This window comes from Rhinatrema bivittatum, chromosome 18 (assembly GCF_901001135.1).
Source record: "Rhinatrema bivittatum chromosome 18, aRhiBiv1.1, whole genome shotgun sequence".
In the NCBI taxonomy this organism is placed as follows: Eukaryota; Metazoa; Chordata; class Amphibia; order Gymnophiona; family Rhinatrematidae; genus Rhinatrema; species Rhinatrema bivittatum.
Genome location: NC_042632.1, coordinates 35,166,860 through 35,194,593, shown reverse-complemented (window position 1 = coordinate 35,194,593; position 27,734 = coordinate 35,166,860). Strand labels below are relative to the sequence as shown.

Genomic DNA, 27,734 nt, shown 5'->3' with positions numbered 1-27,734 from the left:
AGTAGCAACTCGTTTTCTAAGTTACTTCGAAATAAAACGTGGTCCCTGCTGTTTAAGGCAAAAATGCTGGCAATCCTGCTGTGTAGGTGAACGTGGGACAAGTCTGATGATGATGATGTCCTGCTTCCAGGAAGCAGGGTATAAACCCAGAACAGCGCCGGCGGATTCCACAAGGATGGTGTTTATGGCAGCTAGAGAACAACATTTAATGCAGAACAGATTGTCCTCCCACTGAGGGGATTTTGCTCCAATCTGTTCCATTAGTAGTTGCCAGGTTGTATTTCCTGTGCTCGGGGACGGGGATAGAAGTAAAGAAAGAGGCTTTAATGAAGACAGGCAAAGAGAAATTAGGAAACTGGTATCAGCCATAACAGCTTAAAAGGGAACGGCCTGGGAAGTAACACAGGACTCTCTCTAGGTTTGGGATTGCTTGCAAATGATGGAGAGCTCAGACATTACCCAAAAGAAAGCAAAGTGCTACTCATGCTTAATAATCAGATGCTGCTTACAGCTTCCCAGTTTATGAAACATACTTGTTAATACATGTAATGGGATAACAGGTGCAATAGGAACCCAACGGCTCATCGCAATATTCTTCAAAGCAGATGTAGATGAGGCGTAGTAAAATGTTTGCCCTGTCAGCTCCCGGTCTAACTTAGAGTGCTTTTCTTGCTTCTTGGAGCAAAGCTCAGGTTCCATGGCTTCTAGATTAGCTACCAAACTTGGAAACGCATTTATGCAACTAAGGGGCCGATGCAATATAAATCGCAGAAAGCGGGCGCTGAAAAATCAGCGCCGCCGCTTTCCTAACGTGCGCATGGCACTCGCAAGGGGGGGGCGCCATGCAAATATCCAAATTAGGGGGTCGCGCTAGCAAGGAGGCACTAGGGTCACTTGCGCGACCTTAGCGCCTCCTTGCTAACGTGACCCTGCCGCGGCTGCCCGTTATGAAGACCGGCGGTCTGCCAGTAATGAAAATGGCCGCCGATAAACTCGGCATCTGTTTTCATTACTGGCAGATGGCAGGTTATGAAAACAGACGCCGAGTTTACCAGCGTCGTTCTTCATAACTCGGCGGTCTGCTGAGTTATATATTTATATTTTTTTTTACTTAAAAAAAGAAGTACAGAAAAGCAGTTTTTTCTGCTTTTCTATACTTCTTTTACCTGCGCTCAGCTATTAACGCCTGCTCCAGGCAGGCATTAATAGCTGAGCGATAAATGTGCGTCTCAGACGCACATTTATTTTTTTGCACGCGGAGTGAATGAGTAATAGGCTGATTCGCATGCATTTGCATGTGATGAGCGCTATTACATTCACTCCGCGTCCGATGTGGGTTAAATAGGTGCTAATCCCCCTATTACATTAGGAGGTGGATTAGCACCCATTTAACCCGTGTCAGAGTGCGGGTTATACAGTGCTCTCGGCTGAGCGCACTGTATTGCATTGGCCCCAAGCCTTAGTGAACGAGGCCCTCAACTTGCAGTTAGTAATTCTGCATTATAACGAGCATTATTGTTCTTAGCCATTGATGTACAGGCCCCTCAGCTCTTCTTATCATTATTACCATTGTCATCTGTATAGCACTGCTAAGCATAACGTAGAACTTTACAAAGACGTGTACGAGAGAGACCCTGCTCCTTGGAGCTTAGAAATGCGACACAAGACAAATAAGAGCCTTGGAGTTAAAACAGTGAGGCCGCGAGTAGGAAGAATTAAACCAGGAGCGTTCGAGATGGAATTAGCCGAGAAAAAGGCAACTTTTACATTGAGAAAATCCTCAAGGAATGAGGCCTCTTCAGGTGGGACTCTCAAATCGTTCCCAAAACGTTCTGTCCAAGTGGTCAAATCTGCAGTAATCAGACTTTTGTACCACTACCAATTAGTATAAGAAACAGTGGGTGAGGAGTAGGATGGGAGCGTGGTTTAAACTCCAAGCCAGTAGGACATGTAGGGAAGGGCAGAAGCTGGACAGGGGAAAGGAACGCAGGTGCAGACTTATTACTGTCCCTCTCCCACCAGTTCCCACTCCTATGTTCTTATGTCCCTTTTGAATTTCCTTTTTTGAAGGTTTGCTGATGCTGGTGTCGCAGAGTCACAGTCTCCATATATTGCCAGGCAGCCCCGAGCTGGTGCTCAACCTCTCCAGTGCTTTCTCCGTGACCTGCTTCGGAGAGGCCCAGGTGATCTGGGAGCATGAGCTGCATCCCGTGGCCACGGCTCTGGAATTCAACAATGGCACTTTCTCCAGCACGCTTGCCCTGCAGAATGTTACAGGGCATGATTCGGGAGAATACACATGTGCCTACAATCACTCTCGAGATGCAGATGACGGCGAGGAAGCAAAAGTTTATGTTTTTGTACCAGGTAAGGTTTTTAAATATGCACTGGCATGACTAATGTTTAATTTAGGTGCCAGTCAACCATAGAGTGGGAAAATCTAAGAATATGTGGACTTAGTACAAAGGTAGCCCTCGTCCCGGTCAGCTCGTGGGCATGTGGACCCATGAGGAGGGTCAGGTACCATGTAAGGCCCCCCTGCCCTCCTGGGCTTCCTGCATGGGGATGGGAGGTGGGGAGATTTACTTTGCAAGGCCCTCAGGGCTCTCCTCCTCTTCATCCTGTCACTCGTTCCAAAATCACCAGGTTGTCACGCAGATCTATTGCTCAAAAATAGTGTTTACAAGGTCCAGAACCAGTTCACAGTCAAATAAAACTCAGGCACTTTCCATACATTCCACAGAAATCCCCAAATAGCTGTTTTGGACAGGTTCCCCCTATCTTGGTGGTAGAGAAGCTTATCTTCTCTTTCTCTCTCTCTCTCTCTCTCTGTATCTGCTTCTGGCGGATGAGTTTAATCAGTCAGCGTTTCTTAGGACCTTCCCAGGGCAGGCTGTTTCTTTCTGAAACCTCCAAAGGACAATGCTCTCACTTTGTTATCGCCGATGAAGTCCCATCTTCTCGGGGCTCCCCCAGGAACGTTTCTCTCGGCACCTGTTGGAGTCCCAGGCTTTCTCCTTTCACTTTCTGCCCAGAAAGACCTGGCCACTTTTCTCCTTAGGTCCCAGCAGCCTTCTCTGAGCAGGAACCCGTCTTCCCCTGGGGAGATGAACCCTGGAATCTTCACCGCCACTGCTCCAGCACCGCACGGGGTGCGAGAGTTTCTCTACTGCCTCACCAAACCCTCCCCGCGGGGAGCGGTACTCGTCCTTAAAACACCTGCACTACACTGAGCTCAGGACAGGGGCAGAGTTTGGTTGCGGCGCCTGACACACATTGAGGGCGCTCAAACCAGCTGAAGCCACTGCTGCCGTTTTCGTAAAGGGCAAAACTGCTATTGAGGGGCAGAGTTTGGCAGCCTGTCATACAAACTTACAGTAACTCAAATATTTCTCAGAAAAACAGATTTTGAAGTATGACAGATATTTACAAGATATCTTTCTGAAAAAATGGAATTTGCGCCTTGTACTCTAGTTAGATAGCATATATCTTAATGCAATGTTGTTTTTTAATTCATAAAACTTGATTGGAGTTAGAGATGTGCTATCATTTTAGAACAACGAGAAAATGTCAATGATGTTTGTTATATTATTTTGTGCCATTTACCATGTGAAACAACACTAAATGCTACCGAAATATCATTTATGATGTTTTAGTGCACACTAAAGCTTTTCAGTATGAGCTGTGTGCAAATTTAGTAAACGGGTGGGGTCAAGGTCGCATGTGCTGCCTCATGGCCACGAGCTGGAGACAAGCATGGCAAAATGCACATGCACCATATAAAATGTACCCACATTACAAAAAACGAGCATGCACGAAAACGAAACCAACTATATGCATGGGGAAAACGAAACTTTATAAATAGCATAAATGCAAAACAAAATAAAAAACACAAAGCAAAAATGTGTTCAATGCACAGTCCTAATTGGTTGTTAATATATAAAGAATATATTAATACATTAAGTATCCAAAAATAAATCCTACAAGCTTAGGGGTAGATTTTCAAAGGGGTACGCACGTAAGATACGCGCGTACCCCCCGAAAACCTACCCCAAGCCCCCCCCCCCCTTGCGCGCGCCGAGCCTATTTTGCATAGGCTCGGCGGTGCGCACAAGTCCCGCGGCTTGCAAAAAGGGGCGGCCGGGGGAGTGGCCAGAGGGCGTGGTTAGGGATTGGGGGCGTGCCCAGGGGTGCGTGTGGGCGGTCCGGGGGCGTGGCCGAGTGCCCCGACACAGCGGCCTGTGTCGGGTCCTGCAGCGCCGGCGCGCACAAGTTACTACTGCTCAGAGGCAGTAGTAACTTCTCCGATAAAGGTAGGGGGGGTCTAGATAGGGCCGGGGGGTGGGTTAAGTAGGGGAAGGGAAGGGAAGGTGCGGGGGGGTAGAAAAAAAGTTCCCTCCAAGGCCGCTCCGATTTCGGAGTGGTCTCAGAGGGAACGGGTAGCGCGCAGGGCTCGGCGCACGCAAGTTGCACAAATGTGCACCCCCTTGCGTGCGCAGACCCCGGATTTTATAAGATATGTGCGGCTACACGCGTATCTTATAAAATCCAGCGTACTTTTGTTCGCGCCTGGTGCGCAAACAAAAGTACGCGCGCGCGTATGTTTTTAAAATCTACCTCTGTATGTACCAAATGAGAGGTGTAACTGTGTGCGAGTAATTCTGTCGGGATAATTTTCAAAATATGCTTGTGCACTTCCATGTTGAAAACTGGTGTAACTTATGTGCATGTTTTACCCATAATTAATGCGCCTAACGCAAATAAGAGACCGAATGTTTTCCACTGTAGGCCCCAAGTTGTGGAATTCTCTACCAGACAAAGAAAGAGTTTCAAACGTGAGCTGAAAACCTGGCTCTTTAAACATGCATATGATCTAACTTAAAATATCAATATGCAGATAACCACAAAATAAAAAGCAAAGATAATGTTAAAAGAATGAGCGATAAGTCATGAGAGATGTAAAGTGTATTACGACAACTCACTGACTAATATGTGAAGGATATTGAAATGGAACCTATGAATCTCAAATAACTGTTCTAGTCCTCTAGTCAACATGTTTTAGATGTTGTGTGGACCTGTAATATGATTGATGCTTTTATGATCTTTTTTTTTTGGAACGACGGTATATAAAATGCCTAAATAAATAAATATTTTTTCAAACACCCTACAGAGAGGAAATTTATTTATTTTATTTATTTATTGTTTTTGTTATACCGAGTTTCATGATAGGCATCACATCAACCCGGAAATTGTTATCAAATCTGATGTGAAATGTAATATGACGTGAATAGCATTAGTATGCCCTAGGATACCAGATACTATTTCCAGGAACATGAGCATGAATACATCAGTTAATGTACATCTGTGTTGGCGTTTCAAATGTGTTTGAATATTTTGTGCTGCTCCTTCGCTCAGTAAGGGATTTTCTTTGGAACTCGGTTTTTCTTATTTGTAATTTTTCAACCAGTTTCCCTTCTCTAACACAGATCCTTCGTTGTGGTTCATGCCACTCGAGCTCAATGGGGAGTTTGTTTTCAAGACTGGCAACACCGAGGCCATCATCCCATGCCGAGTGACCAACCCCCTGGCTTCTGTGACGCTACATGAGAAGAGAAAGGAGAACAAGATCCCTGCAGTCTATGATAAGCAACGAGGGTTCGTAGGACACTTTGAAGACAAAACCTACCTGTGCAAGGCAGCGTTTGATGGTGAAGAGGTTTACTCTGAAAACTTTTATGTTTACAGCATCCAAGGTGAGTTACTGTTCATGTCTCAGCTTGTATGGAAATAGCATGAAGTTCATAGCATATGTCAATAGCTTATTCCTTTAATTAGCCAAAGCAAAGTTGCTAGTCAAAATGCAGACTTACCTGCACCAGTGATTGCTCCTCTCTCAGCTATGACAAGGTTTAATTCACTCATTTTTCCAATGTAATAAATGTTTTTCATTCTTACATCACAATGCTCCATGCAGGAATCAATGTACCCCCCGGAGAGAAGTCATCTCTTCCCATGAGGCTTAGGGAACTGAATAGATACAGTCTATAAACGGGTTTTTCCCAGAAGGCGTTTTAGTATCTCTAAAATCTAAGGGGACAGAGCTCGCATGTCCATGCTCACTCTGTTTTAACATTCCCCAGAGTGCTTGAGTAGTGCCCACTCCTGGGAGTAGGAGGAATTCAGCCAAGGACCTCTTCATTCTATTCTGCTTGTGCACTGCACCATCTGTGTAGGTGGTTCTCAGTCCTGACCTTGGCTCCCTGCAGCCATTCAGATTTTCAGGATATTCACAATGGGGTGAATTCTCTGTAATCTGCTCAGTAGTGAGATAGCCATCTATATTATAGCTGACTAGATTTAAGCACATATTTTTTGCCTCAACCTAGTTGCTGTTGAAAATTCACCTAAACCTAACTGGCTGACTAACTAGCTGACCAACCTTAGTGCTGAAAATTTGAGCCAGCCAGCAAAGTTTCTCCTCCAGCCCCAGGGAGCATTTGCTTTTTAAAGCAGCTGAGTATAGCTGCTTAATGAAAATAGGCGATTATCATTTAGTCGCTCTGTGGGGGAAAATTAGGCAGCTAGATCCTTTCGAAAATACTTAAAATACTTAAAATAAACCTGCATACATTGGAGCCACAGTATATGCAAATGTACCTCAAGCATATTGCATAGAAACACAGAAATATAACAGCAGAATGTCCATATGGCCTATCTAGTCTGCTTATCCACACCAACTACTCACCTCTACAATCCCTAGCACGCCCTCAGAGATCCCTTGTACTTGTCCTGTGCTTTCTTGCCTCCAATACCTCCACTGAAAGGCTGTTCCATGCATCCACCACCCTCTCTGTAAAGAAATACTCTCTTGGAATACTCCTGAGACTATCTCTTTTCATCCTCATCTCATGACCCCTCATTCTAGAGTCTCCTTTCTGTTTACACCACTTGTGTATCGATACCTGTCAGGTATTGAAATGTCTCTCTCATATTTCCCCTTTCCTCTAGGGTGTACATGTTTAGATCTTTAAGTCTATCCCTATATGCTTTACAATGAAGGCCTCTGACAATTTTAGTAGCCTCCCTCTGGCTTAACTATATCCTTTTGAAGGTGCAGCCTCCAGAATCGTACACCATATTCCAACTGAGGTCTCACCAGGGACTTATAAACGGGCAATATCACCTCCCTTTTTCTACTGACCATTCCCCTCCCTATGCAGCCAAGATTCTTTCTGGCTTTACCATCATTTTATCCACCTGTTTGGACACCTTGAGATCATCAGACACAATTACTACCCTCCCCCCCCCCCCAATCCCACTTTTGTTTTGTGCATAGAAAAATTTCATCTCCTATGCTGTACCTTGAGTTTTTGCAGCTAAGATATGTAACTGCATTTTTTTAGCATTCAATCTTAGTTGTATTGAGTGTAGACATCCTGCAAAACCAACAGGCTGTGAAATCCCAAGGCCAGGGCGCCGTACATCAAGTAGCGCTATGGAAATTATCATCATTAAAAGTAGTAGTAGTAATAGTAGTAGTAGTAGTAGTAGTAATATTAATAGTAGTAGTAGTAGTAGGTTTGGGAACCACTGATTTATTTTCATACAAGGACAGTTCTAATTCCTATAGAATCTGTAACCGATCTACCTCATGTGTCGTCTGCCTCATATATACCTTCTTGCTCTCTCATTCACTGATATAGGGCCCATCTAGTCATATCAACACCCAGAGACAAGAGCCTCACAGGTGCAAGAAAGAAAATTCTCAGGATCGGGCCCAGCTCTACGCAGTTCCCTACCACGTAACATTAGAGTAGCTCCATGCTTGCTGGCTGTCAGAAAACTACCAACATCCTGGCTCTTTGAAGCAACTTTCAGGCCAGAAATAGATATGCCCATCAAGATGCGCCCTCTGACTCCTAGAAGTCTGTTTCTTTTAATGTAAAAAAACTGCTGTGTCACTTTAAATATTTGTTATGTAGTAAACTGCCCCATAAAGCCACCTTAAATATTACGAGGTCAATACTCAAAAGCCACTTAGATGGATAACTCACAAGTTATCCGTCTAAATGGCAAGTGTGGCCTATTAAGCCACTTATCTGGCTAAATTATGAGCAGTTATCTGGCTATGATTTAGCTGGATAAAAAATAGACCTTTCAGGGACATTTCAGGGAGGGGCTGAGATATCCGGGTAACCTAGGTTAGCCGGATAACTTTAGATCTGCTTCTGAGCAGGTTTAGAGTTATCCCGCCTCGTGTGGCTGTCTTTCTCAACGTAAGCTTACGCTTCCAGTGCCGTCTCTCTTTGGGCAGCGCAGAGACCCCGGGAGCTGGGCAAAGGGTTCCTTGCTCCCAGCAATCTAATTTAATGTAATGGGGGGATAGGGAGGGTTGGGGGAAGGTGGGGGGGGAAACGACACCTCGATATGGTAAACCCTTGCGGGTGGATGGGTAGATGGAAGGGAAGGGAGGGGGCAGCCTGATTTTTTAATTTACGTTACACCGGGACATGAGGGGGTCTTGTTAATATTTTAAGGAGTTGGGGTGAGGAGGGCAGGGAGAGAGGGGATGGCTCGCTGCAGTAATTATTTTTCATTTTTGACATCGCTATTTAGCTGGATATCTTTAAAGATATCCGGTTAAGAAGTATGTTATCCGGCTCCATGAGGCCAGATAACTTTAAGCTTGTACATTCAGAGGGATGTTTATCCCACTGAATATATGGGACAAGCTATCTGGCTAACTTTAGCCAGATAACTTGTTCACTAAACGGCTTACTGAATATTAGCCTTAAATTTCCCCACATCCCTTCCTCCTTACCTTTGCCTATTGTCTCTTATTGCCTTTTCCTCTGTAATGCCCCTTACATCCAAGCATCTCTGACATAGTGTCCCACTCCGTGCCCATCCAAGAGCTGTGTATAGTACTTCCTGCACATAGAAGCTACTCTTATAGACCCTGCAGCCGGGACTTCCTGGGGTGCTGATGACATCACATCCTGTCTAGGTATATAAGGAAGCCCCCTGCAACCAGTGCGCGCCTTAGCAACAGGTCTTTCTGTGCTAGTTGTTGGTGCTGTGTTGCTACTGCTCCTGCTTTATCCGGGCTTGCTTAACCTTGTTTTTGCCCTGCCCTATCTTGCCTCTCCATCCTGCCTTGTTCTCCTGTCCTATTTCGCCATGCCTTGCCTTCCAGTCGGCCTTTCCTTGGACTGTTCTACTGTTGCTGATCCAGACTGCCTTTTGACCCTTGCTTAATCTTTGCCTGCCTCAACCCTAGCCTGGACTCTGACCCTGCTAGATCTCTGCCTGCTCGACCCCCCCCCCCCCTTTCCTGGACACTGACTTTGCTGGTTCTCCGCCAGCCCTGACTCCAGCCCACCTTGGTTCTGTCCTCCTTGCACCCCGCTAGAGAAGTCCTGCTGGCCACCAGAATCTGCGGGCTCAACCCAAGGGGGAGGGGGCCAGCTATAAATAAGACCTTGCCTTGCAGCATGTCAGCTGCTGCCTGCTAGGGCCTGGTCTGTCTTTGCATGTCCCAGGTTGCGCCAACCTAGCAGCAGCCCTAGGGCTTCCATGTCCTAGAGTATGACTTCCTTCTCTGCTGCTGCGTATTGTACCTTACTTCCGAGATTACCTCCAGGTGTTTGTTTTAAAAAGTATGCACTTTTTAAGCAACATGTTATAAGACATCTTGAACTCTTGTTAGTTGGAAAAGCGTGAAACAGATAGATTATGATAATGATGATGATGACATTTTCCAAGCATAAGGGGCCAAATGTCAGTCTGTGGGCCACATTTGGCCTGTGGGAGGCTTCCACCTGGCCACTCCAATTAGTCTGGGCATGTTACTTATGGCCTTCGAGAGGGGGACTCTTCCCGAGACCCTCACTGGCCATTCAACCAAGACCTTGATCCCAAAGGTTTGACCACCCCTATTCTAAGGATCTGAATTAATTTTCGGTCTCTAGCCTCACACCAAAAGCCAAACCATCAACAGAATTACTTGTTGCATTCTTGATGTTGTAATAGTTGGCTTCCCTACATTCAGTCGTGCTACCATATGAAATCATCAAGAATGAATCATTCTGTTCTGCTTTAGGACAATGATATTTGGTAGCACAGATATTGTGTTGTTGCCAGTTTTCATGAAGTTCAACCTGTGGTTTATTTTCTCTTGCCCAGTCTCATCCATAAATGTATCCATCAGCGCAGTGCAGACTTTGGTGAAAGAAGGCGAGAACATCACTGTTATGTGCACAAGCACTGGAAATGATGTGGTGAAATTTTACTGGGAGTACCCCCGTGAGGCGGTGAGTGATAATGGAGCTGAATCACTAATCTGAGGAAGAAGGAATGCTGGGTAAAGAAACACCATATAGACAGGGGGATGGAAGGACATAGGGACCAATTCACTACAATTCATGCTAAAGTTGTTTTTAGAGGGTGGGTGCTAAATTCTTTTACCACACATGCTAAATTTGAATTTAACATGCTATTCATTAAAATCATGACCACGCAGAGCACGCTAGTGGAAAATTAATACCTGCTGACCTCCTCCCACCCTGAAAATTCGACTGCAGGGCTAGGGCCTACGCAGCTGGGCTAAGCAAGATCCAACCAATGTCTTCCTGGGCCCCTCCAACCCTTGGCCCCACTTACCCTTCCATAGGGGTTCCCATGGTGCAAGGGTCAGGAGCGATGCCCGCTCACTCCTTCCCTGGCTCTCCTTGCTTTATAAATATCGCTGGCGGCCTTGAGTACGGTGCCAAAGGGACATAATTTTGACGCTTGTCTCAGGTGCAGCTGACACCATTATGCTGAATGTCTGTACAAACGTATGGCTGGACAACATCAGGTGCTGGCTGCACCTGAGATGGGCACCGATGTGACATCACTTCAGCGCTGGCCCCATTTTTAGACCACCAGTGGGCATCGTATTACGTGTGACAGAAAATGCTGCTGCTGATGTGCTTCTGTAGCCATTGTCACCTCTATCATCTCCCAGTTTTTTTGAGGATTTATGAATGAGAATAAACCAGTGGAATGAGGTGAACTTAACTGAGTCACTTGCTTCCTTGGATTTCACCCTCTTCTAGATTTCCAGTTTTTACAAGAAAGAATATCCCTATTTTTGAGAAAAGAAGGTTCTGCTTTAATTCGTTTTGTTAAGTTTCCCTGAAGAAGGCATTGGTTGCCACAATATGAAAACGACCATGTTGAGACTTTATTTTTAATACGTTTTTTTTTTTTTTTGTGAAACATCTCACTTATAAAATAGCAACTTGCATGCATAAGTCTTGGCCCCTCCCAGGATCGCCCCTAAACCACCGATTTTTGCACAGTAAATGTGCAAAATGAAAATCTGCAAGTACTTTTAATGTTTATAAAATAGCATGTTTGCGAGTACAAGCTACTTATTCATGTGTACGGTTATTTTATGCGCATAACTCCTTTGAAAATTACCTCCATAATTAAGGACGTGCAGGGAAACAAATTTCATTTTGTTTATTTGTTTCTGGGGGTTTTGCTTCGTTGAATGTGTTGTTTGCTTTCATTTCACTTGCTGAACCAAAATAAACATTACATTTAAATAGAAGCAAAAGCAGCAGTCTGCCCTCCCAGACCATGCTTACCCCTTCCTCTCCCGTCTGAAAATAGCGGTGGCGGTGCTTAAGGCCCAGACCCATTCCTGAGCAGGAGCAGTCAGGCAGCAGTGACTAAAGATCGATCGCTCCTGCCCCTTTCAATATCAGAGACCTCTATAGAAGGGAGAAGGCAGCAGGTGGACGCCATTTCGCATCAACCTTTATTTTTTTTCATTGACTTTTCTCAAACAGAAGTCAAGGAAAACAAAAACTGATTTGGGGGATCTCATTTTTAAATAAAACGAACTGCGAGTGTTTCGGCATGTTTTTCCATTTCGTTTTAAAACAAACGCCTATGCCCCTAACATATTGTAGGATTAAAGGTTTACTGCGTTTTCGCTGTCCATTCTAAAAACGTGGGTGGCGTTGATCACCAGGAAGGAAATCTGAGGATAAAGTCTGCGGGTTCTTTTTACCTGCAGAATTTTCCAAGGGATTTTATGCATCTGTAGCCCCTGGGCCCAGGATCTCCAGGGTCACAGCCTTCCCCACACAGTCCTTAAACCCCTATGAGTTCCAAGATTGCCTCGTTAAGGCAGTCTTTGAATCCAGCAGTAAAAATCACACACCGGAAGCTCTAAGTGATTTCCAACTCAACTTTACTGGCAACTGATGACGGAATAGTGACAATGACTACAACTCCTTGTGCGATGCACTCCATTTGCATGCTGTGGCTCTTCAATTAATCTGTGACTTTGTAATGCTTAATGCATCTTTTCTTTCCTTTCTCGGGTTTGTGCTACTGCCCTGATCCTTGCCAATGGTAAAGGAAGTTTGGAGCTCCCTCCCAGTTTTAAAGACTTGGGGGTCCTCTAATCTGTAAGACATAACTTTAGTCCAGTTGTGCAGAACATGGTTCTCACTCCTTCTCCTTTCTCCTCACTCTCCTGCTGGTACCTGGAGGGTAACTCCATCCTCCTGATGATAGGATCCTGGGGAACACGGGATGGGTGCACTCCTCATTTCTCCCCAGGAATGAACAAACATTCATCCCCCTGCAGGACTTCCACTTCTCTGCTTGAGAGACTCCATTAAACATTACTTCCAGGTAATTAGGGCACACCGGCAGACGGCAAAAAGAAAGAATAGTTTCAAAGTACAATCCAAAAAGGGAAGACGGCAGGGCAGAAAAACTTCCTTCACCCAACTCAAAAGTGCAAAAATGACTTTCTTAAAAAAACAAAAGGGAAAAAGGCACCCTTTCTACTGGTCCATACCCAAGCTTCGTCCCTAGAAGCCCAAGAGTCCTTTCCCCGGGAGCATAACAAAAACAGGAGCCTGCATAGAAGCATCCTGCCTCCTGAAAGGGCGAATTCAAGATCCATGCCTCAGAATGGGGGTTTGGGTATTTATAGGCTAGGACCCACCCACCCACATGGGGAAGCTAGAACCCAAACTAACTGCTTCTTTTCTCTCCCCACTTAATTGGTATGCTCCTTCTAGAAGAGACTCAGCACAGCCCTCTACATGTATAAATCTGCTTTGAAAATTGGCGGAGGTGCACGTAACTGGCGCCGACATACTCGCAGACTCGCATGTGTGTGTGTGTGTAATATTTACATGAATACTTTTGAAAATTGAAAGTGTGCACATACAGTCTGTCCCTTCTCTAACTCCACCCCCAGGATGCCTCTTCGTAGGGCACAGAAAAATAAGTGTGAAATTGCTTTTGCACGTTTTTCCCACCATTAATTTTCAAAAGACCAATTTGTGCGCTTACCACAGCCTTTATGTATGTAAATCCTTTGGAAAGCGACCCCCTGAATCTTAGCATGGCTTACGGCATGTCATTCTTTCTCCTGCTGCTTCTCTGGAGCAACTCACATCATATCTTTTCTCTCCTTGCACTGGCAGACGGGCAAGTCAGCAGAATTTGTAACGGATATCTTGCCAGGGACTTCTGGGGATATCCGCTCCATCCTGACCATCCGCGGTGCAGAACTCCAAGACTCAGGAATGTACAACTGCAGTGCTTCTGAAACGATAGATGGGACCACGGAGACGAAATCCATCAGCATCATCGTGATTGGTAGGGTATTCACCTTTGACTTCTTATAGCCCGCTTATGAAAACTGAAAGTCAGCAGTCGCTCTTCTCATGTTTTCTACACATCAAACCACTCTGACCTCTTGAGATCTCTCTTTCATCCATTTTTATCTTTCTCATACTCAGATTCACTCTCCTCTTAACAGCGGCGTGCGGTGACATTTAAAAAAACATGTATCTAAAAATATTGTGCAAAAGCTTATAAAACTACATAGAGCCCTTCTTCAGATGTCAGATGAGAGACATTCCAAAGGCAGGTCCTACATTGCCTCAATAGCTCACATACAATATTTTTGGATAATTCTTAAACATAGTCCAATAAAAGTTATCACAGCCTGCCAAGACTACAGTTTACCCCAAGAAACAAATCTTCCATATCCAGGTCTCAGTTATTACCCTACCCAGGAAAGAGCGGCACTACAAATATAACGTCAGGCTCTAGAAAACCAATACACCTCCTACTGAAAACAGAACAAGCCAGACTGCTATAGACTCCTACTCAGAAACTAATCAATAGCAGAATCCTTCCCTTTAGTTGCACTGGAAAACCGATCAACAGTAAAACCAAGAAATCATTCATAATAGTAAAACTATACTAATAAAAAGAATAAATATTTCAAGACCGCTGACGCATAGAACATTCAATAATTTAAACTGCATAAAAATGTTTATAAATTTCCCAAAACACCAATATAATATTTCAAAAGATCAGATGCATTAATCATCATCCGATAATGAAACTTATAAGAATTTAAAAAATCTCCTGCTCTCCATATATGGGATTTTTTGATTCCCAGTCACCCTGAGATTGTCATAGATTGGGGGAAACTTTATCCTCTTTTACACACGCATGCACACTCACACGATTTCACTTACACACCCTCTTCCTGTCTCACACACACACACAAATGCTTACACAGGGCACCCACCTATGCATGCTTCCAAGCTCCTCTTCCCACCCGTTCTCCAGCCACCCTCTCTCCACCTAGGCCCCCCAGTCCCCAGTAGTCTTGTTCCTCACTCCCTTCTCCCTACCTAGACACTCAGTAGTCATTTCCCTAGTCCCTTCTTCCCACCCAGGGCCCCGAGTTCCCAGCAGTATCGCTCCCCAGTCACCTCTCCTCACCCAGCAGTCTTATTTATTATTTATTTAAACACTTTTATATACCGAAGTTTGTATGACATCACATCGGTTTACATAAAACAATAGGGAAGAAGAGGAAGAGAAATCGGAAGAAAAAAGTTACATTATAACAAATATCTGATTAAATAAAAGAGGTTAAGAGAAGAGAAAAGGAGAGAGAAGAGCAGATAGGTAAAGGGGGAGATGTTAGAGGAGAAGGTAGCTGGTATAAGAAAACATATAATTAACTCAAAAGGTGGGATATGTACAGTGGAGGGGCAGGAGGTTGTCACATAAGAGTGGCGGAGTGTTATGAGAAGGCCTGTTTAAAGAGCCAGGTTTTTAATTTCTTTTTGAAGGTCTGGGTGATGGGGGCTGGCAATGGATAAAGCACGGTTTTTGGTAGAGTTGAGGTGTGTGTGTTTGGCGGGGGGGAATGAATAGTGTGCTGGTGTAAGAGGATCTGATGAGTCTGGTGGGAGTGTGGAAGTATAAGAATTTGTTTAGCCATTGCATGTCTGAATTGTAGAGGGTTTTGTGGATTAAGGTGAGGGTCTTGTATAGAATTCTAGAAGAGATGGAGAGCCAATGTAGGTCTTTTATGATGGGAGTGATGTGATCGCATTTTCAAGAGTTAGTGAGAATACGGGCTGTGGAGTTTTGGAGCATCTGCAGAGGTTTGAGAGAGGTAGCAGGAAGGCCAAGAAGGAGTGCGTTGCAGTAATCAATCTTGGAGAAGATTACTGCTTGGAGAACAGTGTGGAAATCGTTTAGGTGAAGGAGGGGTTGAAGTTTTTTAAGGACATGGAGTTTATAGTAACAGTCTTTCAGGGTGGAGCTAATACATTTTTTGAAATTGAGGTTGCAGTCAAGGGTGATGCCTAGACCGTGATTGGTGGAGTAAGTGAGAAGAAGGGGAGGAGGGAGGGGGGACAGAGGGAGGAGACGGGGTGGGGTTGTGGGAGAAAAGGAGAAGTTCAGTTTTTGAGGTGTTTAATGCTAGATTTAAGTTTGAGAGAAGAAGATTAATAGAGGATAGGTAGTTTTACCAGGTTTGGAGAGAGGCAGTGATAGAGTTAGTGATAGGCATGAGAATTTGGATATCGTCCGCATAGATGTAGTAGGTTAGGCCGAGGTCAGAAAGGATATGGCAGAGGGGCAGCATGTAAATATTGAAGAGGGTTGATGACAGGGAGGAGCCTTGGGGGACCCCATGGGTGAGATTGATGGGATGGGATTCGTGGTTGCCTATTTTTACTTTGTAGGTTTTATTGTCAAGATATGATTTGAACCAGTTGAGGGCTGGGCCAGTAAAGCCAATCTCAGCTAGTCTGCATAAGAGGGTTTTGTGGCAAATGGTGTCGAAAGCTGCGGAAATGTCGAGTAAGGCAAGGATGTATGATTGGCCGTTGTCAAGGCCTTTGATAATGGTGTTGGAGAGTGAGAGAAGGAGGGTTTTGGTATTAAAGTATTTCCGGAATCCAAATTGTGAGGGGGAGAGAATGCTATGTTTCTTGAGATGTTCGGAGACCTGGGTGTTGATGGCTTTTTCTAGGAGTTTAGCTATGAAGGGGAGATTGGAGATGGGTCTGAAGTTGGCAGGTTCAGTGGGGCATAGGTTGGGTTTTTTTAGAACAGGTTTGACAATGGCCTATTTTAAGATGTCTGGGGCAGTTCCATGGGTGAGGGAGGAGTTTATGATGTCAGCTATGGGTTTGGCTAGGGTGGAGGAGATCACTTTGAGGGTGTTGGGCGGAATGTGATCGGAGGGGTGGGCTGCTGGTTTTATTTTCTTAATGAGGGTTTCAGTTTTGGAGGCAGAGATGGTGTCAAAGGTGTTGATGTTGACAGAGGGGATGTGGAAGATAGGGTCTGGTGGTGGTGGAAGGTTCAACATGATGTTGGAAATTTTGTCATTGAAGTATTTGGCAAGAGTGTTGAATTTAGTTTTGGATTCAGTGTCAATTGGGGGAGAGGTAAGGGGTTTGGTGAGCTCAAAGACACAGGAGAAAAGAACTTTGGGATCATAGAGGAAGTTGTGGATCTTGTTGGTATAGAAATCCTGTTTGGTTTTTTGGAGAGCAGTTCTGTATTTGTGAAGAGTGGATTTGTAGGAGGCAAGGAGGGTTGGGGAAGCGTCCTTTTGCCAGATTTTCTCAGCATTCCTTAGGATGCGTTTAAGGTTTTTGAGTTCAGTGGTGTACCAGGGTTTCTTGTTATGTGAGTAAGGGTTTATTGGTTTAGATATAAGGGGGCAATGCTTGTTGGCAATGGTGGAGTTGATTTTCAACCAAATATTAAGGGCGAGGTCCGGATTAGAGCAGTCGAGATCATCTAGGGCTGTGTTCCGCAGCTCCTCTCCTCCAAGACCCTCCATTCATGATCCTCAGTTCCCTAGCCCCTTCTCCCCACCTAGAACCTCACCAGTGCCCAGCAGTCTTGTTCTCCAGTCCCTTCTCCCCAGTCCCCAATAATCTTGCTTTCCAGTCCCTTCCCCTCCCATTCTCCAGTCGTTCTCCAGCCCCCCCCCCCCCCCCCCCCCCATCACTCTTAGGTCACTGAACTTCTCAGCTTAGCTGAAACACCGGTACTGAGATCCTAGAAGAAGTAACCCCAGAGCAATTACTTATCCTCCTCCTGCCTGCTCTTGGATCCACATGGGCAGAGAAGCTAGCTCAGAGTTTGAAGAAGTCCCATCCCAAAGTCCTGCCTTCTACCTCATGCCACTGCTACAGCTGCTTCATTCAGTGCCTGAGCTGCCACTTGCCTGCATCCAGGCCCTGTGATTGGTTCCACCTGCTCTCCCCAAGCCTTCTTTTTATTGGCTCCCTCTGAGGCGCAGCCAGCAGGCTACTGTTTCTATTGGCTGTGCAGAGGTGCAGCAGAACACAAAAATAAAACTCCAGAAAAAGATCCAGGGCTGGGGATTCACTGAATCCCTTGAAGGCCCAGGCCGCACACCACTGCCTCTTTCCAACCATCTTTGCTCCTTGCCTTGCACATAATTATGTTTGTCATGGTACTGTAGAGTGTTAACAGTAGAAGCAGCATTATTCAGTTTTCCAGAGAACCCAGGTTTCCTCCAGCACTGCATTGTGGAATGAGTGATTATCGGAGATTACTGTGAAAAATCACAAAACAAACACCATTGTCAGACAACACATTTGTGGTCTCTCAGGAAAAGTATCTTATCACACATAGTTCCTGTGAGGAGTATACAGGGCTATCTTTCTGGGGGGAAAGGTGCCGGTATGCACATGTAGACTTTTTGGGGTTTTTTTTAAGAATCACAGGGCAAATCAAGCCCTGGAGGTAAAAGATGCCGATACTCAGTACCAGCAAGTATCCCCTGAAAAAAAGCCCTGTTAGAGTATATGATTGGTAAATAATTTGACTCAACCAGTCTACAGTAATAGCGGGCAAATGTCCATGTCCAAGTGTAACATCTTAAGTTTAGATTTCTCCGTCCCCCCCTTCACCCGAGTCCTCTATATATTTTCAATTTTTCCTTCTCTCTCTCTTTCTTATTCTTTTTCTTCTTAATTTACCTTCTTCTCTTTTGAGTTACATAAAACTAAAAATGAGGTTAAAAAAAAAATTAGAAAAGATTGTGGGTGATGTGTCAAAGCGAAAGGAGTTGTCCAGCATTGTAATATCTTTTGTAGTGGGAAAAGGGGGATATTCTGTGCATCTTTCTGACGGTAACCTTCTCTGGGCGTATTTACCTTCCCTGTAGTGTTCAGAAGTAGGAGTTAATTAACACGGAGGGTCCTCGGCCAATCACTTCCCTCAGCAAATTCGGCCGGATTTATCAAGGTCTTTTCCCATAGAGAAAGAATGCGGGACAAACCTTAGTGAGTCAGATCCTAAAAGGCATCCATTCATCTCCCAACATTTTTTTTTAAAACTGAATCTGCCAAATAAGTTCGCTAATGGCAAAGAGTCAGAAGCTTAATTTGTGCCTCAGAGGTTGCCATCAAGGTACAGCGCTCCGACTAACCAGAAATATTCCAAATGAGCTTGAGTTTTGGTAACCTCTGTTGTCCTACAGATGCATCTCTGTACTCTAGTCTTTATCGATCTCTTATTTTTTCTTTTTTCAGAACGTGGCTTTGTAAAGCTCCAAACGGATCTAAATGGTACCAAATTTGCAGACCTACACAAGAGCAGATTTTTTGAAGTGCAGATAGAGGCTTATCCAAAGCCTAACATTTTGTGGTTAAAAAACAATGAGCTTCTTTTGACGGATAACAGTAATGAGATTTCAATCACAAACAAAATCATATCAGAAAACAGGTGAGAGACATTTACCTACAGTGAGAGCTAATGGATTTTTCCCATTGTATAGCATAAAGTTAAGTTCTAACCAAGGCATCGGGAACTATTGGCCTTACAGATAATTACTGGCATTTCCTATTATCTTAGTTTATTAGTTCAAAATAAGGTACTGTACTTGAATGAAAAATGTCTGTGAACATAGTTATTAGAAACTGACTTGGGAATACACTTCTGAAATGAATCTTGACTTTTTACTTGATTTCTGAATGGACAACTTATTGCTGAATGAAGAATGGTTCTCCAAAGAGGGAGTTTACTGTTCTTAAAGGCCAATATACTAAGCTGCACTTCGTGTCACAAAAGTGTTAATTTATGAAAAAAAGCCAAATAACTTGCAATGTCGTTTGCAAATTTTGTATGAGCTATTTGCTGTTTTTTTTTTTTACTTTTGTGAGTTAAAACACAAAATTTAGGGAAAAAGTTAATAACTGCATAATTTTGCAAAACAGTTCATTACTTGTGCTCATGTGAAAAATGTGCAATATCGTGTTTTTGTGCAAAACATAACTACACTTTGAAGAAGCATAGTTTTCCAGGAACTTATTAGTGTTTATTACAACAAGGACAAAAATAGGAGAAATCAGTGGAAAAAATGACGACGTTTTTCCGGGTAAATATAATTTTTGTTCTTGACACAATAAACACTTTTAAAATTCCCATGGAAAATAAAATAAAAACTGAAAATGAAGTTCCCTAATTGTAGCAAAACATACTTTTACCTGTAAACAGGGAGGGCGATTTCACAATAAGCCCATTTCCACTGGAAAAAATATTGCTGAGAGCTGCTGTTGTGAGAAAACTTGCGGTACCAGCTTATTTTGGCAAAGCACATCAACTGCTCCCCCTAGTGTCTGTTCTGGGTGGGAGTCGTTATCTTCTCGGTTACAGAAAATAATTTTACTGCCTTGAAATTCCAGATCTTGCAAGGCTTTGTTGCTGTATTTTCCAGGTATCTCAGCAAATTGACTTTAGTGAGAGTGAAGGAAAATGAGGGAGGATTGTATACAATTCGAGCATTCAATGAGGATGAAACACAGGAGGCTTCTATCAACTTGCAGATAAATGGTGAGGAGGCCAAGCTATGCATTTGTAGTCCTAGCATGGTAGTTAGTGTAACAACAAGACAAACACTAGGCATGTGCAGAGGCAAATTTTTCGTTTTGGTTTATTCGTTTTGTAGATCACCTCCATTTGTTTCATGAGTTTCAGATGAAAACATTTTTTCTTTTATTTGTTTCATTTGTTTACCATTAAAGTCAAAGGGGGAAGCAATGCAGCCTATTTTGAGCTTCAAAATTGTGCTTTTCAAATCAATCCTAAAGAAACTTGTGGGTAGACAACATCATAAGGGGGAAGAGAACTCCAAGGCACCAAGACTGTGGTGCAGTGGCACCAAACGTGGCACGAATAGCCAAAGGCACTGTAAAGGAGCAAAAAGGGTCCAGTAGTGGCAGGAGTACTCCAAGACACTATCAAAGGAGCAAAGCAGCAACAAGACTGTCAAAAGAGGGCACTGATAATAGTGGCATAAACCACAGAATGCAGTATGAGAGGGGCAAAGTACATCCTAAGGCACCATGAAGGGGGATCAAAGCAGCAAAAGTTGCAAAATAAAGCCCAGGTACTGACAGAGGGAAAAAACAGCACAAAATGTAGAATGAAAACACCAAGACATCAAGAGAAATGCAAAGCAGCCAGCCACAGTAGCAAAAACACCCCAAGGTTAGAGTCTGGGGTAGGGCAGCAAGGTAGAGTGGCATCAAAAAACCCCCTAAGTGTAGAGTCTGTTTATGACAGTAAGGCTGAATGACCCTCAAGTTGTAGAGTTGGGGTACGAAAGCAAGACCCCCAAAGGTTTAACTTCTGGGGTATGGCAACAAGACTGAGTGGCAGAAAGATCCCAAAGGTGTAGAGTCTGGGGTATGGCAGCCAAGCCGACCGGCAGCAAAAACCCCCAGGGTGGTTCATCAGGAGATTGACAGCAAGACCCTCAAGGTGCAAAACCTGGGTATGGCAGGCAATGCTGCGTGGAAGAAAAACACCCGCTGGAGGCACACCTAGCCAGTCAGTCTTGTTGAATATGCATGAGATAGATTTGCATATATTGGAGATGCAGGGGGGATGCAAATCTATACCCTGCATATCCATTGGGATAATTCTGAAAACCCGACGGGCTAGGTGTGCCTCCAGGAGAGCGTTAGGAAGCACTTCCCTAAGGTGTAGGATAAAGGGGTGAGGGAGCAAGGCAAAGTGGCATAGGAAATATCTGTCTTCTGTTGAACCACTTGTTAGATTTAGTACACGAGATTGGTCTGTCATCAGTATCATTTTTGTGACATAAGCCTTCATTACATTCCCAGCTTGAAATTGATTTTGCTGCTGGGTGGAATTTTTGGTTTCTTGTGAAATTTGCTTTCTGATGGAATCTTTTGTCACAGTCATAACATGACAATGGTCGCTGATCAGTGTGACTTTCCTGGTAATTTGTTAGATTAGCTGTATTAGGAAAGGTTTTCTCACATTCTGCAGCTGAACACAGTCTCTTTCCTGGTGTTGCATTAGTTCCCTCTTCCTACTGAAACCTTTCTCACGTTCAGAACATGTAAAAGAACTCTTTTCTGCATGTTTTCTGTTGTGTTTGCATTTCTTCCATCTAAGGGTTTTGCTATAGTCCGTATATGTGTATTGTCTTTCTTCAGTATTAGATCTTCTTTCAAGGGCCGGTGCTCTCCTGATGAGGCCATAGAATGGTTTATTAAAATGAGGCAGTCTCAGACCAGTTGTTAATCCAGAACATGGCCATGCCCCCAAGGACCCAGACTGATCCTTGGGAGTTTCAAAGGTATTGCCAGGAAAGGCCCAAACGTGTTTAGATAACTAAATGCCTGAGAGCTGCAGAATGGTGCAAACCCCAAAAGTGGTATATCTGGAACATGGCAGCTAGGCAGAGTGGCAGTAAGACCCCCAGTGAGGTGTGGCAGCAAAGCTGAGTGGCAACTATAGTTGCCAGTTAGACCCTGCCTGCACTTGTAGTTTGCTCAGCACAGCCATAGACTTTGAATGGAAACATAATGGGCACCCTCTATTCGTTTCAGGGTTGATAAATGAATCAAAAATGGACTCATTCATTGCATCTTACCCATTTGTTTCAAACAAATGCCCTTCCCTAACAAAGGGGCCTATGCAATTAAAATGCATTGAAAGTGGGTGCTGGACACTCAGTGCCCGCTTTCCTAATGCGCCCCCCAGGCACCCCTCCTGGGAGAGGGGGATTTCCTCCCCCCCTCCCAACTTGAGTCCATCATTGCAGTGATGGTCTTGGGCTGGGTACCATGCCCCATGGCTCCTTCTGGACCCCTGTATCGTGGGCCCTTAGTTTGGCCATCAGGTGTCATCTTTTAAGTAATGACCATGATGCCCTTCCCCCTGGGGGCTGTGAAAGATACCTCTGCAGCATCCCCAGCTGGCCTTGGGAGTGGAAGACCTGACCTGGGACCTACTGTAAAGCACTGCACTTACCACCTGAGCCACCGGGCTGGCCCAGTATAGGTCCTTCTAATAGTGAAATGGCTTCTAGCAGCACAGCTGATCCCACAGAGCTGCCGCAGAAAAGGGCATTCTTTTTTCCCCTATCTCTGCCTCACTTAGCAGTCTAGGTGAAGTTCAGATCACCTGTTGGCCTAGGTCTGGAGGTGAAACCGTCTTCAGTGCTAGAAGCCAATGGCCCAGGCCTCTTTTTTTAACCTTTTAGTTAAAGGTTTCATTCAGTCATACTAAGATAGTAAAACAATGTCACGCAAAGATCTAAAAGTTTGGAATTGTTACTAGTAGGACTGACTTTTCGGAAAACTGCATCTCTGTTAAAAGGCATGCTATTACGTATCTATATTCACAACATGTGCTCGTTTGTTATTTAATGCTTTGTTTTAGTGGGAAAAAATAAAGCCATTCACATTCATTCACCAGCTTGTGGTTCTCTTTTTCGGGGTCTCCTCTCCCTGGGATAGTGCCAGCACAGGTGTTGCTGTTGAGAGATGACCATCTAGAGAGTGGTGGACACGTCGTGACCTGTGTCAGTGAAGGGATGCCCTTGCCAGCAATTTCCTGGTACACCTGTACTGACCTCAAGAGGTGAAGCAACATTTAATTATTCATTTATTTCTTTTCGTTTTTATGAACTCGTCTAAAACCACCTTGGAGAAAAGTTCTTCGGTTAATTCTTTACAGTAACTCCTGCTGGAAGAAGGTCGGATCGGAGTATGGCGTCTACAACCATTTCCCTCAGTCAGCATTCTTTTTACCATTCCTTATGGAAAGTCCTGCAGGGTTCCTGCATTATCTTTGTAGCAACTCCCTGAGGACTAGACTTAGGTAGCTTTGAGTTCTTACTAGCCCAAGGTATTAACTGCAGTGACAATTACTGAACAGTGCTGGAAGAGAAAATTTAGGACCTGATTGTCAAACGCATTTATACACTTAAAACTGGGTTTTACATGTGTAAATGCACTTTACCCATATAAATGGGCTTTTGAAAATTGCTGCACAATAACGCCATTGAATTATCAATGGGTTTTACCCTCATTAAGTGCACTTAATGCAAGTAAATGGCTTTTGAAAATAGCAACAATAGTATATTACATTTACATGCATGATTCCTTTGAAAATTCACAGTTCCTATGCTGAAGCCTATAGAGGGCAGTTCTCAGATATTTACCTGTATAGATGGACCTATCTGAGAATTGTCCTCCTCTCCCTGGCTTATCTCTACAGTCAGTTAAACATAGATGTAATCCAGAATGCGGCAGTAGGCATTATTACTGGTTGTGTCGATAACGAACATGGTTCTCAATGATTTGGTGCTGTAAGCTTAAAACCTTGAGCCTGGTCTTTAAGATTTTAAAAGTTATGGGGTCCAGTGCACCTACAACCAAGTTTATCTCTTGCTATCCCTTCTCCTGAGATCTCATCTCTGTGATCCTTCACTAAAGGAGATGCGGTTTGCAGCCTCTCATAACCAAGCTTTTTAATGCACCATGACCACTTTGTGGAACATAAGAAATTGCCATGCTGGGTCAGAGCAAGGGTCCATCAAGCACAGCATCTTGTTTCCAACAGAGGTCAAACCAGGCCTCAAGGACCTGGCAAGTACCCAAACACCAAGAACATCCCATGCTACTGATGCCAATAATAGCAGAGGCCATTCCCTAAGTGGAATGTGTTACTGTTGGCGTGTCATCTTCAAAAAGACTATTTATGTGTTAGGAAATCAGTGAATGCATGGACTTTTTTTTTTTTTTTTTTAACTGTTTGGGGGTTTTTTGTGAATTTTGTGTTGTACTTTTTATTATTATGATTATAATACTTTTTGTAGTAATTTACATTGATCAGAATGGAAATGGCAGATTAGAGAAATGCAAAAATAAATTAATGTGCACGGGTGGGAATGGCTTCCATAACAGGCAGAAGTATTACTGTGGGCATGTTTAGGACAAGGGAGGAAAACAGCCCACAAGCATTCACTTTTCACTCAGCTGCCCACACAAAGGTGTTTAAATCATGAGAGGTCTAGAACGGGTAGATGTGAATCGGTTATTTACTCTTTCGGATAGTAGAAAGACTAGGGGGCACTCCATGAAGTTAGCATGGGGCACATTTAAAACTAATCGGAGAAAGTTCTTTTTTACTCAACGCACAATTAAACTCTGGAATTTGTTGCCAGAGAATGTGGTTCGTGCAGTTAGTGTAGCTGTGTTTAAAAAAGAATTGGATAAGTGCTTGGAGGAGAAGTCCATTACCTGCTATTAAGTTCACTTAGAGAATAGCCACTGCCATTAGCAATGGTTACATGGAATAGACTTAGTTTTTGGGTACTTGCCAGGTTCTTATGGCCTGGATTGGCCACTGTTGGGAAACAGGATGCTGGGCTTGATGGACCCTTGGTCTGACCCAGTATGGCATTTTCTTATGTTCTTAAAGAAGAAGTACAAAGCTTGAGGGCACTTGAAGGACATGTACTTGGCGGCTACAGTATATGTGGGTTAAAAGTGCCCATGGACATTGCAAACCAACATGGGCTATTCAGAATTGACCCCATAATGACTCCTGCGAACAGAGACCATGACTGGGGTCATGCTGAATTCTCCAACAACCCTGTGTCCCTAAAAATAATAAAATGTGATTGAGTTCTTGTGCTCTCAACATGAACATAATCTTGTCTCAAAACAAGCCTGCAAGTACATTAATAAATAGAAGTCCTCTTGTAAATGCAGGGTGCTCCCATAGCCTGGTCTGTCTGGTTGGCTCTGGAGGGGACTTAGGGGGCCAGATGGCCAGGCAGAAGCCACGCTAGTATTGGTAGCTATTTAGTTTAGGCTGCGACGATAGAATAAAAAAAAAGCACCTGGGTCAGTCTGGCAGGCTGCAAGTAGAGTAATTACCAGGTGCTTACACAGCTATTTCTGTCTGGATGGGCAGGTTGGTCTGTCATGTATTATGGGGTAAAATTTCAAGCAGGCTGGAACCCCTAAGATTACCAGCTAAAATTTATCCAGCAACCCTAAGCACATTTTCTTCCACAATTGGATTTAGGATTGCCATTTGTGCAGCCAGGGTTGTCTTCTTAAATTTAGCTGGCTAGCAGTCAAAATGAGCACTAGCTGGTAGGGATGTGAATCGTTTTCCATATCGTCTTAACGATAGAAATCGTGTGGCAGGAGAAGAAAATCGTGTTTGGCACGATTATTTCATTGAAAAATCGTTAAAAATCGTTTTTTCCGATTAGTGCGCACTAACTCGAGTTAGTGCGCACTAACTCAAAATGATACAAATAGACACTTTCCAGGTCACTGAAGGTCAGTTAGGAATGAATATGTGTTCCTATTGGCTGGCTGCCCTCTTATCTATTGATGTTACCAAGGTTTCCACTGAGGTGATGGTTGGGGGGATGGGAAATGGAACTGGAAACTCATGAACACCAACAGAAAATGAAACAAAGTGTTCACACTTCCCAGGTCAGTAAAGGTCACTTAGGAATGAATATGTATGTATGTATTCCTATTGGCTGGCTGTGCTCTTATCTATTGATGTTACCAAAGTTACCACTGAGGTAATGGTTGGGGGGATGTGAAATGGAAACAGTTGGAAGCTTGACATGTGATGATCAGCACTCACGTGACTAGAACTTCTTTGTTTATTATTTTTGTTAGCAGGCACCTGAAATGCTAGTGCATGTTGAATTTGCCAATCACTGTGCATTTTAGAAAGGTGGTCCTGGCTGGAACTGTACACAGTTCAAATATATGTAATTGATTGTTGGTAAGTGTATTTTTTAAGTAGCCACACTGGCACAAGTATGTTTACTTTTCCTCCTACTTAACTCACTAGCTCAGCTTTGTAAGAAGGGCTTCTCTGCTTGAGTGAGGGTCAGGCAGCTCCCCCCTGTCTGTGAAGCCAGCCTCTCACTAGTAATGCAGGGAGGGAGCTGTCTCAGACTTCACCATCCTCCCCCCCCCCTCACCCACACACCATTCACTAGCTGGGACATGGGGGAAGTCAGGAGTGAGGGTCAGGCAGCTCCCCCCTGTCTGTGAAGCCAGCCTCTCACTAGTAATGCAGGGAGGGAGCTGTCTCAGACTTCACCATCCTCCCCCCCCCCCTCACCCACACACCATTCACTAGCTGGGACATGGGGGAAGTCAGGAGTGAGGGTCAGGCAGCTCCCCCCTGTCTGTGAAGCCAGCCTCTCACTAGTAATGCAGGGAGGGAGCTGTCTCAGACTTCACCATCCTCCCCCCCCCCCCTCACCCACACACCATTCACTAGCTGGGACATGGGGGAAGTCAGGAGTGAGGGTCAGGCAGCTCCCCCCTGTCTGTGAAGCCAGCCTCTCACTAGTAATGCAGGGAGGGAGCTGTCTCAGACTTCACCATCCTCCTCCCCCCCCCCCTCACCCACACACCATTCACTAGCTGGGACATGGGGGAAGTCAGGAGTGAGGGTCAGGCAGCTCCCCCCTGTCTGTGAAGCCAGCCTCTCACTAGTAATGCAGGGAGGGAGCTGTCTCAGACTTCACCATCCTCCCCCCCCCCCTCACCCACACACCATTCACTAGCTGGGACATGGGGGAAGTCAGGAGTGAGGGTCAGGCAGCTCCCCCCTGTCTGTGAAGCCAGCCTCTCACTAGTAATGCAGGGAGGGAGCTGTCTCAGACTTCACCATCCTCCCCCCCCCCCCCTCACCCACACACCATTCACTAGCTGGGACATGGGGGAAGTCAGGAGTGAGGGTCAGGCAGCTCCCCCCTGTCTGTGAAGCCAGCCTCTCACTAGTAATGCAGGGAGGGAGCTGTCTCAGACTTCACCATCCTCCCCCCCCCCCCCTCACCCACACACCATTCACTAGCTGGGACATGGGGGAAGTCAGGAGTGAGGGTCAGGCAGCTCCCCCCTGTCTGTGAAGCCAGCCTCTCACTAGTAATGCAGGGAGGGAGCTGTCTCAGACTTCACCATCCTCCCCCCCCCCTCACCCACACACCATTCACTAGCTGGGACATGGGGGAAGTCAGGAGTGAGGGTCAGGCA

At 44.6% G+C, this 27,734-nt stretch overlaps 1 protein-coding gene across 2 annotated transcripts in view; it reads left to right on the top strand.

Annotated features, from left to right (window-relative positions):
* Window positions 1-27,734, top strand: part of PDGFRB (platelet derived growth factor receptor beta) — a 111,999-nt gene that overhangs the window by 45,744 nt on the left and 38,521 nt on the right. For both annotated transcript variants that reach the window (XM_029583286.1, XM_029583285.1), the window contains exons 3-9: window positions 2,071-2,367; window positions 5,487-5,753; window positions 10,186-10,313; window positions 13,503-13,677; window positions 18,921-19,113; window positions 20,105-20,220; window positions 23,163-23,286. In XM_029583286.1, coding sequence (XP_029439146.1) covers window positions 2,071-2,367; window positions 5,487-5,753; window positions 10,186-10,313; window positions 13,503-13,677; window positions 18,921-19,113; window positions 20,105-20,220; window positions 23,163-23,286 — 1,300 coding nt within the window. The remainder of the gene's footprint in view (window positions 1-2,070; window positions 2,368-5,486; window positions 5,754-10,185; window positions 10,314-13,502; window positions 13,678-18,920; window positions 19,114-20,104; window positions 20,221-23,162; window positions 23,287-27,734) is intronic.